The sequence below is a fragment of the Dipodomys spectabilis genome, unplaced genomic scaffold (assembly GCF_019054845.1).
Source record: "Dipodomys spectabilis isolate Male_0828 unplaced genomic scaffold, ASM1905484v1 ptg000002l, whole genome shotgun sequence".
In the NCBI taxonomy this organism is placed as follows: Eukaryota; Metazoa; Chordata; class Mammalia; order Rodentia; family Heteromyidae; genus Dipodomys; species Dipodomys spectabilis.
In genome coordinates, this window is record NW_024870679.1 from 2,080,370 (window position 1) to 2,091,737 (window position 11,368).

At 44.2% G+C, this 11,368-nt stretch overlaps 1 protein-coding gene across 4 annotated transcripts in view; it reads right to left on the bottom strand.

Annotated features, from left to right (window-relative positions):
- The window catches only part of Chi3l2 (chitinase 3 like 2), a 29,507-nt gene extending 18,811 nt beyond the window's left edge, over nt 1-10,696 (bottom strand). For 2 of the 4 annotated variants that reach the window (XM_042679163.1, XM_042679172.1), the window contains exon 1: nt 10,612-10,696. In XM_042679163.1, coding sequence (XP_042535097.1) covers nt 10,612-10,645 — 34 coding nt within the window. In that variant the 5' untranslated portion in view covers nt 10,646-10,696. Of the gene's footprint in view, nt 1-3,980; nt 4,050-10,611 lie in introns of those variants that run through there. The other 2 variants (XM_042679182.1, XM_042679192.1) reach the window with 2 other exon arrangements.
- Nucleotides 10,697-11,368: the final 672 nt, after the last annotated feature.

Genomic DNA, 11,368 nt, shown 5'->3' on the forward strand with positions numbered 1-11,368 from the left:
CAACAACAAAAAAGTGTGTGTGAGACTTTAACTAAGTACCACTGTCTCACAATGCTATGAAATTTGTGAGATTTATGTAATCACTCAATCTTAATAAACGAATTATTTTTTTTTAATACAACACTATTGCCAGGTGCCAGTGGCTCACACCTGTAATCATAGCCAATCAAAAGGCTAAGATCTGAGGATCCTGGTTTGAAGCCAGCCCAATCAGAAAAAAGTCTATGAAACTCTCATCTCCAACTAACCAAAATGCCAGAAGTAGAGGTGTGGCCCAACTGGTAGAGTGCCAGCATTGAGTGAAAAAGCCAAGAAAGGCCCTAAGTTCAAGCCCCAGTTCTGGCAAGAAGAAAGGGTTGGTGGGGGTTGGGGGAGGGGGGGTGGCAGACAAAGGAATTAAGGAAGGAGGAGGGAGGAAGGAAGGAAAAGAAACTACTCTTAAGCCTGGTATGTAGTATTCCTAGCTCTCTTTTCTTCTCTCCTCTGTCCCCTCTCCTCCCTCCCTCCCCCTCTCTCTTTCCATACACTTTGTCTTTCCCTCTCACTCAAACATTTACACTGAACCTTCCTTTCATGTGACCACAATACAGATACAGCCAGACGCACATGGCCCAGCTCTGTAATCCTAGGTACTCGGGAGGTTGAGACCTGAGGATTGAGTTCTGAAACCTGTCCAGGCAGAAAAATTCAAGGGATTCTTATCTCTGGTCAACCAGCAAAAAGCCAAAAGTAGAGCTCTGGTTCAAGTGATAGAATGCCAATCTTCAATCAAAAAGCTAACGGACAGCACCCAGGCCCATTCAAGCCCAGTACCAGTGTGTATGTGCACACACACACTCACACACATACAGATATACACAACAAAATACAACAATAAACACAAAGACAAAAATTTAAAGCAAGACACAAATAATACAGTGTTCTCATAAGACTATGTTGCCCAGAGATGTAGCTAACTTGATTTGCCTAAGTATATGCTTTGATGTGTACACAATAACAAAATCACCTACCAATGCATTTCCCATCATTAAGTGATGCATGACAACAGATATATAATTTATATGCTTGTATGCTTGCTTTTCCCTCTTTCCCTCTGTCCCTCCTTCCCTCTCTCTCTCTTTCTTTCTATCTTTGGTACTGAAGTGTGAACAAAGGCTCTTGCCCTTTTTAGGGTGGTGCTCTGCCACTTGAACCATGTCCTCAGTCCTTTTTGTTTTTGTTCTTGTTGGAATAGGGTCTTGCATTTTTTGCCTGGGCCAGCCTGGGCCATGATTCTCCTATTTATAGTTCCTGCATAGCAGGGATGACAGGTGAACACCACTAAGTCTAGCTATTAGTGTATTGCTAACTTTTTACATAGGATGACTTCAAATTTCAAACCTCCAACTACCCTTCCTCCAGAGTAGTTGGCTCTATATATACTTTTCAATAGGCACATCTGTCTGGTTGGGTATTACAACAGTTCCTAATGCCACAGTCACACACACACACACACACACACACACACACACACACACACACACACACACACAGGCTCCTATGAGCTTGGTTAATTACCAGCCATTTCTATCCAATTTCTCAACATAAGCTCCAGTATACTCTCTCTCAGTTACCTGGAGGGAATACCTATTACTCCTCCCTAATAAATGCTGATGTTATCAGCATTCTTTCTTTATTTTTATTTTTGGCTGTGGGGCTTGAGCTCAGGGCCTAGGTGCTGTCCTTAAGCTCTTTTTGCTCAATGCTAATGGTCTACCACCTTTGAGCCACAGTGCCACTTCTGGTTTTTGAGTAGCTAATTGGAGATAAGATTCTCCATGGGGACTTTTGCTGCCCAGGGTTGGCTTTGAACCGTGATCCTCAGATGTCAGCCTTCTGAGTAGCTAAGATTATAGGCATGAGCCACCTGTGCCTGACAATATGGTTTTTTTAAGTATCTAATTTTTTATTGTTATTATAAAGTGATGTACAAAGGGGTTACAGTTACATAAGTCAGAAAAAGAGTACATTTCTTTTGTTTGTTTGTTTGTTTTGCCACTCTTGGGGGCCTGAATTCTGGGCCTAAGCTCTGTCTCTGAGCTTCTTTGTTCAAGGCTAGAGCTCTACCACTTGAGGCATGCAGCCAGTTCCAGCTTTTTCTGAGTAGTTTATTGGGAGTAAGAGTCCCACAGACTTCCCTGAACAAGCTGGCTTCAAACCATGATCCTCGGATCTCAGCCTCCTGGGTATCTAGGATTACAGGCATGAGCCACCAGTGCCTGACTAAGCATACATTTCTTTTTGAACAATATCACCCCTTTCTTCAATCTTTCCCAGTTTTTCCCTCTCATCCCCACCCACATGTTGTATAATTTGTTTTCAACATAGTGTTAGTGAGTACCACTGCTGCATTTGTTCACCCTTTGTTCAGCATTGTTTCATATTAAAAATGATGCTTGAGGCTGAAATGTTGTTCACATGACAGAGCATTTGCCTACCAAGTGCAAGGTCCAGAATCCAAACCCCAGTACTACCAAAAAGTCAAAATCAAGATAAAATGATGCCTTATTTTAACTTCTTTCTTCCCTTTTCTCTCTTTCTTTTTTTCTTTCTCTCCTCTTTCTTTCTCAGATCTTCATGCTTGCTGCGCAGGTGCTCATGAGTCGCAGTTCTGTTTTGTTGTTGTTTCAGTCATGGGGCTTGAACTCTGGGCCTGGGCGCTATCCCTCAGCTCTTCAGATCAAGGTGAGTGCTCTACCACTTGAGCCATAGTTCCACTTCTGGCTTTTTGATGGTTCATTTGAGATAAGAGTCTCAGGGACTTTCCTGCCTGGGCTGCCTTTGAACCGTGATCCTTAGATCTCAGCCTCCTGAGTAGCTAGGATTACAGGCATGAGCCAGTAGTGCCCAGTTGTTTTATTGTTTTGATTTTTTGTTTCTGTTGCCTGGGCCAACCTCGAATCATGATCCTCCTGCCTCTGCCTCCTGAATAGCCAGGATTATAGGCATGCACCAGCATTCTTGACCACCTCGTTTTAATTTCTACTAAAATTAAAAGCAGCACAACTATTTTCATATATTTATAGTCAATATTATTTATTCCTTTGAGTTGCTTGTTCATTTCTATTGGATTATCCATTTTTAATCTCATGATCCATTTACCTGTTTACTTATTTGCTGATTTATTTTTGAAACAGGATCTTGCTATGTAGCAAGTACTTCTTCTGTCTCAGCCTCCAGAATTCCAAGATTACAGGCATCACACCTGGTTTATCCATTATCTTACTATTGATTTTTAAGAGTTTTCTATGTATTATGTAAATGAATATTTTATATTTCTGTGATTTGTCCCCATTTAAAAGCTTTACAATTAAGTTAGAGATAACTGTAACCCCTCTGTACATCAACTTTACAATAAAACACACACACACACACACACACACACACACACACACACACACAAAGAAAAAAAAGAAGAGTGAGGGGAGAGATGGTTGGGGAGGGATGGGTGAGAATGTTGAAAGGGGTGACATTAATCATGATATAGTATATTCATAAATGACAACTCCTTTGTACAACTACTTAAAGGTAATTTAAAAAGAAAAATAAAAAATATTTATATTTTGTTTATAGTATTGGGGTCAATTAAAAAATTATAATGTACTCCAATCAGTATATCTTGATTTACAGCTCCAGCTTGTAACCTGGGAAAGAGGTTGCACATAAGTGCTATATGCAAGGAAAAATGGAGGAGAGAATTAAGGGCAAATACCAAAGCTGGAAAAGAGGATTGTGGGAAATTCTGTACTGCTGTGTATGAACCAGGCTGGCTTTCTCCAGAGAGCAGGCTTTGAGCTGGGTGGTGGGATCAGGCTCAGAGAGTGGAAGAAGGAGTAGATCCTTAGAGAGGTCTCCAGTATGCATCAGGTTCCCTATTGCAGACAGGAACAATTGGGGATGATGAATGAGAGTTTAGGGGCACCATGGGAACTGAGACTTACCAGACAGGTATGAGGATGTTTATTTCTTGCCATATAAATGCAAAGCTGAGGCACTGTCGCCTACTCCAGATCTTGGCTGCAGGGAGAGCTCTCCTCTACTTCTGAGCTACCTCCAGCCGCAGGTGACCAAAAGAAACATCGCCCTCTTGTGGCAGTTGGCAGGTAACACAACAGTTGTATGGCTCAGTGCTAGTGTCCAGAGAAGGTACTGTATCTGCCCATGCAGGCTATGTTCAAACCATGATCCTCACATCTCAGCCTCCTGAGTAGCTAGGATTACAGGTGTAAGCCACTTGGCATCCAGCTCAATAAATATTATATTATATGAGCAGACACACATAGGCATTGCACCATTGTGTTCCACTCCTAAGAGTATCGTCCTTTGGTCTCACTTGAATTTTTGAGGCTTCACCTTTCTCTCCTTGCTTTGGGGGCCTGGTTTAGGCTTAAACTTGCTGTAATTTTTCAAGTCTGAGGAAGAGATTAATTGTTTTTAGCACATCTTAGCACCAGTGGGATATCCAGTAAGAGGACACAGGAGAGAAGTTTCAAGTCTTAGGACTCAGAGAGGGAGTAGAGCTGTAAAGGAGAGGGGCATTTGCCCTCTGCTGAGCGCTATGAGCCTGTGCAGCTTGCAGGGAGCCTAAATAAACTCAGGCGAGTGAAAAAGCAGAGAGGAAGAAAATGAACACCAAAGGCCCCGCCCCCATCCCCAACACCCACCTTGCACGGAAAGGTCACTGAGAAGTTATGAGACGCATGAGAAATTACTGTCAAACCTGAGCTAAAAAAATCTCTCGCATACATTCTTCTGGACTTTGTGTGCTGGACTGATAGAAACAATAACTTCAATAAAGGGCTTTAATCCTTCTTCCTTCCATGAAATGGGATGTGAGCACCAGGCTGTTTCTTGCCCATCTCTCATGTATCTTGGAACTTTTGTTTTAAACAAAACAGTGCTTCAGAGCCTGATTTAGCAGTGAACAGCTATAATTCCAGCCCTTGGAAGGCAAAGGCAAGAAGATGGAGTGTCTGAGACTAACCTAGGCTTTTCTTCCCTCAAAACGAACAAATAAACAAATGAACAGACAAACCAAAAAGGAAGTGCTCCACAAGTCACTGTTAAATGAGCAAGTGTGGAATGGATGAGTGAGCCAGGCAGCAATGGCTCACACCTGTAATCCTAGCTACTCAGGAGGCTGAGATCTGAGGATCACCCAAAGCCAGCCCTGGTTGGAAAGTCCCTAAAACTCTTATCTCCAAACAACCAGCCGAAAACCAGAAGTGGAGTGGTGGCTCAAGTGGTGGAGAGCCAGCCTTGGGTGAAAAAAGCTAATGGAGAGCAGCCAGGCCCTGAGTTCAATCCCCAGGACTTACACACACACACACACACACACACACACACACACACACACACACACACACTAATAATAATAATAATTAATGCATCATTCATTTGTACACTTCCAGCAGGCCCTGTACACAGCAGGTCCGTTCTTGTTGATGATAATGAACAGGTGATCTCTTGGGCGCCCAGCGTCGTAGTGACTAGGTTTGCTAGGAACTGAAAGATGTTGCATCAGTTTTTGCCTGGTTGACCCACCTGTGGGAACTTCACTTAAAAGCAGGATGTGGGCTAAGAGTTTCTCCCCTTCCTATTTCTGAGGGTGGGGGGAGAGCACAGACAGTGCCTCTGATCTGTTAGTGGGGCCTCCGTAGGCGTGGCCACATCTGCACGGCTGAGAGCTGAGTGGGAAGAGAAATAAAGAGGATGTCAGCAGCAGCCCGTCACGAGAAACAAGCCACCCACAGGCACTCATGCTGTGGAAATGGAGCCGGGACACTCAAGGCACTGAGCTGATCATTCATCATCCACCTTGGACCTGTCCTGACCTCTGCAAGGCAGTGTCTAGGAAGGTTGGATAACATGGAGATAAGACACCTCCTACTGGACGCCTGGGGAAATTAACCAGGACAATGCATGTGAACTACGCAATGCATACTATCAAATAGTAGTTTCTATTTATTTCTAGATGTTCAAATCTTTGTCGCAATGAAAAAGAAGAGAAGCCAGGTGCTGGTGGCTCGTGCTTATAATCCCGACTACTCAGGATTGTGGTTCAACGCCAGTTCAGGAAGGAAAGTTCATGAAACTCTTATCTCCAATTAACTATCCCTGCCCTTCCTCCCTCCCCAAAAAAGCCAAAAGTGGAGCTGAGGTTCAAGTGGTAGAGTGCTAGCCTTGAGCAAGAAAGCTCAGGGGCAGCACCCAGGCCTTGAGTTTAAGTCCCTGACAGACAAAACAAAACCGGACAGGTCTGAATAAGTAGGCATGCCATTTGTTGTGTTTTGGTGGTAGTGGGAGTAGAACCTGAAACCTCATGCTTGCTAGACACATTCTCTACAGCCTGAGCCACAGCTCCAACCCCGCAATGGGGTTTTTACGAGAGGAGTGATTCTTAGATTTTAATGCAATAGTTCTGGATGCTATGTGAGAATAAATGGAAAGGGGAAAGGTTGATCAAAGTGCTTCTGTTAAAAGAGGATTGCATTATGATAAGTTCATGATGGGCTGGGAAGGTGGCTCAGTGGCAGAGCGCTTGCCTTGCATGCATGAGGCCCTGGGTTCAATTCCTCAGCACCACATAAGCAAAAAGAAAAAAGCTGGAATTGGTGCTGTGGCTCAAGTGGTAGAGCGCTAGCCTTGAGCAGAAGAGCTGAGGGACAGCGCCCAGGCCCAGAGTTCAGGCCCCACGACCGGGCCCCCCCTGCAAAAAAAAATAATAAGTTCATGAGACTCTTATCTAAATTAGCCAGCAAAAAGCCAGATGTGGAGTTGTGGATCAAGTGGTATACTAGTCAGCCTTGAGTAAAAGAAAGCTAAGTGAGAGTGTGAAGCCCTGAGTTCAAGTCCCAGTTCTGGCACAAAGAGAAGGGGGGTGGGGAGTTGGTGTTGGTAATCAGGAGAGAAAGAGACAACAGGAAAAATTCTCAAACAGGCTCAAGTTAGGGGCTGGGAATGTGGCTTAGTAGTAAAGTGATTGCCCAGCATTCATGAAGCCCTGGGTTCCATTCCTCAGCACATAAACAGAAAAAGCCGGAAGTGGCGCTGTGGCTCAAATGGTAGAGTGTTAGCCTTGAGCAAAAGAAGCTCAAGGACAGTGCCCAGGCCCTGAATTCAAGTCCCAGAACTGGCAAAAAAAAAAAACAAAAAAAAAAAAACAGGCTAATATTAGTTGGCACAGTAGTGATGTTTCTTCTGCATTAATCCTTCTGTACAAAACTTATCCTAAGATAACTGAAAGATAACTTATCAATGGGCCTTACAAGGAAATTAACTTTAAAATGGCCAAGCTGTTTTTTGTTCTTTGTTTTTGTCTTTCTCTGTCTATAAAACCAATCTCTTTGGTCCAGCCAATTTCTTATCCTGGTGTGTGTGTGTGTGTGTGTGTGTGTGTGTGTGTGTGTGTGTGTGTGTGTGTGTGTGTGTGTGTGTGTGTGTGTGTGTGTGTGTGTGTGTGTGTGTGTGTGTACTGGTATTGGGACTTGAACTCAGGGCTTAGGTATTATCCCTTAGCCTTTTGCGGGTAGACAGGGCCGTAACAATGTAAGGAAATATCTTCTACAGAATTCAGATATTACCGCATTTCTAGATTTTGAGTTGATGCAAGTGGGAGGTTGGTCAAACTTTAGTGATACAACATTCCTATACTCTCATCTAGTAGCCACGTGGATCTCAGGTAAGCTACCAGATTCTTAGGAAATGATTATTAAAAGTCACCAAAGATAGTCTTTTTGCTTTTGAACAAATCATGTTCTCATCAGCCAAAGCCAAAGCAGGCTTTTCAATATGGATGTGGCTTCTTCATACTCACAGACCTTTAAATTGCTGTATAATTTAGTCCTTTGGCAATTATGTTACCACCTAGGCCTTGGGTTCATTGTTTCAATTCAGTAAATGATTGACAGAAAGGACTGAGAAAGATAGAGTAAGAATTTGAGAGTTTAGCAAGGAGCAATAAAAAGAAGAATCCCAGACCATTTACCTGTTGGTAACTGGTAAGTAGGTATAACCCCCTGACCAGAGAGAGCCACCTTACCCCATAGGAGACCTGAAAGGCCATAAGGGCCAAGAGACAGAGTGTAAGAGTGAATGATTTATTACAGGAGCTAAGTTAGTGGGAAGCAAATGTAATAGATTTCTCCAAAGAGGAGTCCCAGGGCAGGAAGAGCAATGACCTCTTCCTGGATTTCTCCTTGTATCTCTATTATCCCCTCCCCGACCCTTATGTCAAGCATAGTCCTGTCTTTCCCTACTTGGCAAGTGTAATGTTCATGTTTTCCTGAGAACATCTTCATTGGACCTTTGCTTTAGAGCACATATTCAGAAGGCTCAGAGCATAGACAGGCCGGCTCTGATCCAGGGGCCTCAGGCCTCTCCCCTCTGGAGTGGATCCTGATTCTCTTCTTCTCTGTGCTGCCTGCATAGTTCTAAATCTCCCTCACCTGAACTCCACATCTCCTTTCTTTGAAGGGAAGGATTTCAGAAGGGCGTGCTAGTGCAGGACTATAATCCTAGGACACAGGAAGTAGAAAAAGGAGGATTGTGAGTAGGATCGGGCTAGCTTGGGCTGTTGTCTGAAAACAAATAAACAAATGAACAAAACTACAATAAAGGTGTGTCAAAGGATTTCCATGAGTTTCTAGCGGACAAGAATCCTATTAGTAGGAAGAAATGATACAAGACCAAGACAGAAGATGGTGAGTTGATAATGGACAATTTCTGCTATTGATTTCTTTTGGTGGTACTTGGGTGTGAACTCAAGGCTTCACACTCCCTTGGCTTGCTTCTCAGCTGACACTTTACCACTTGAGTCACACCTTCCAGCCCTGCTTTTTCTTGATTATTTTGAAGAGTTTCACAAACTTTTCTGCCCAGGTGGCCTCAAACCTTATAGATCCTCCAGATCTCAGCCTCCAAGAAGCTAGAATAACAGATGCCAAGACAGCTCTATCACTGATTTTTGCAATGATAGGGTGTTAGCAAATCATGATTATGAAGAGTTGTTAAGTACTGGAGATTGCTTGCACAAGCAATCAGGGGGGCCTGGGAGGAGAGCATCATTTCAGATGATAAGGCTGAAGGAAAGCACACCATTTTGTCCCTTTGGCTCCTTCAACCTTTACTTCCTCTGAGCCCATCTGCGAATTCCAGTACGGAAAGGAACAATGGATAAACATCTTGGGACAAAAGTCAAGAAGATAAGAACAAAAAAGGAAAGGAGGAAAGAAGGAAGGAAATAAAGAAAACAAATTGCATAATGAGCAGAATGTTCAGCTTGTGCTGACAGTAAAAGAGGAGGGATAAAGAAATCTTGGAGGGGCTGGGAAGGTGGCTCAGTGGTAGAGTGCTTGCCTTGCATGCATGAGGCCCTGGGTTCGATTCCTCAGCACCACATAAGCAAAAAGAAAAAAGCCGGAAGTGGCGCTGTGGCTCAAGTGGTAGAGTGCTAGCCTTGAGCTGAAGAGCTGAGGGACAGCATCCAGGCCCAGAGTTCAGGCCCCATGACCGGACCCAAACCACCTCCACCCCAAAAAAAAGAAATCTTGGAAACTAAGGAAGAAAAGGAAATCATTAAAATGGATGGGACACTGGATGCCGGTGGCTCTCAGCCTGTAATCCTAGCTACTCAAGAGGCTGAGTTCTGAGTATTATAATTCAAAACTAGCCCAGGCAAGAAAACTAGCCCAAGCAGGAAAGTCTCTGAGACTCTTTTTTTATTTTTTGGGGGGGGTCCAGTCGTGGGGCCTGAACTGGGCCTGGGCGCTGTCCTTGAGCACTTCAGCTGAAGGCTAGCACTCTACCACTTGAGCCACAGCGCCACTTCTGGTTTTTTTTCTTTTTGCTTATGTGGTGCTGAGGAATCGAACCCAGGGCCTCATGCATGCAAGGCAAGCGCTCTACCACTGAGCCACCTTCCCAGCCCCTCTCTGAGACTCTTGTCTCCACTTAACCAAGCCAGAGTGGAGGTATAGCTCAAGTGGGAAGGTGACAACCTTGGGCAAAAAAAAAACAACCTAAGCAAGACACTCAGCCTCTGAGTTCAAGACCTAGTACCGGCACAAAATAAAATTAATGGGAGACAGTATTCTAGAAACCTCACTGCCAGTGGGTGTTAGTCTTTCCCCCATGCTATCGAGGGAAAGAGTTTCCTGAGCAACTTCCAAATGGCAGACCAGAATCTCAGGGCAGGAATTCCTGCCTCCATCCCTACAGTTCTTCCTGCCTGAGGTCCGTGAGTTCAAATCTTTCCTGGGAGGCCATGGTCGGCCCTTCACATTTTTCACCTTTGTGAGGGGTGGCTTCTCCTCCGTCATGAACTGTCCTGGCACGTGTGTGGCAGGAAGTCCCATAGCAACCTTGAGGGAGCAGGCAGCTTCCGCTGGTTGGCCTGTGGGTGTGACCCCACCTCCTCCCCTGGCACCAGCTGGTAAACAGCCTTTGGCACGGGCTCTGTGGCTACCACTGAGCTTCCTGATAAACAGGGGACTGGTAGCTCGGCTCTATACAACCTGTACAATTTGCATTTGGTTTCCTTTGAGTGAGAAACAAAGTCGTTTTTATACTCACCCAGGCAGGTTCGCCCTGGGAACTGGATGTTCATGGTTTCTCAAGCGACCTACAGCTTCCTTGCTGCTCCAACCTCACATCCCACCTGCAGCCCCACAGATGCTGCTGATACTGTAGTCTGATTCGCTGATACTGTGGTCTGATTCGCTGATACTTGAGCACTGTTAGACAAACCATTGTTGTAAATGGCTCAAACACTCTTAATTCTTTTTTTCTTCCTTGCCAGTCCTGGGGCTTGAACTCAGAGCCTGGGCTCTATCCCTGAGCTTCTTTCGCTCAAGGTTAGTGCTTTACCACTTGAGCCACAGCACCACTTCTGGCTTTTTCTGAGTAGTTTATTAGAGATAAGAATCTCACAGACTATTTTGCCTGGGCTGGCTTCGAACTACGATCCTCAGATCTCAGCCTTTTGAGTAGCTAGGATTATAGGCATGAGCTACCAGCACCCATATCACTCTTAATTTTTTAAAGCCTTTTCCTAGTTAAAATTACCCATGGCCTTTGCAATAATTCAGGAAGGTATATTGGATGGAAAATGTCCTTGGACAGGCTAGAATGATATCTCCTTGGAACTGAGTTTGGGTTAGTATGACTTAGCCCCAAGCACTCAGCAGCCTGATGCTTAAGAGGTGGCAGCTGTCTGTGTGAAGATGACTCAGAATAAAATCTACAGGTGAACAGAGAAGTAGGGAAAGGATTAAAAAAGGTTGGCTCTTTGGGTCTTATTTTATTTTTTTTATTATTTTTATTTGTTTTT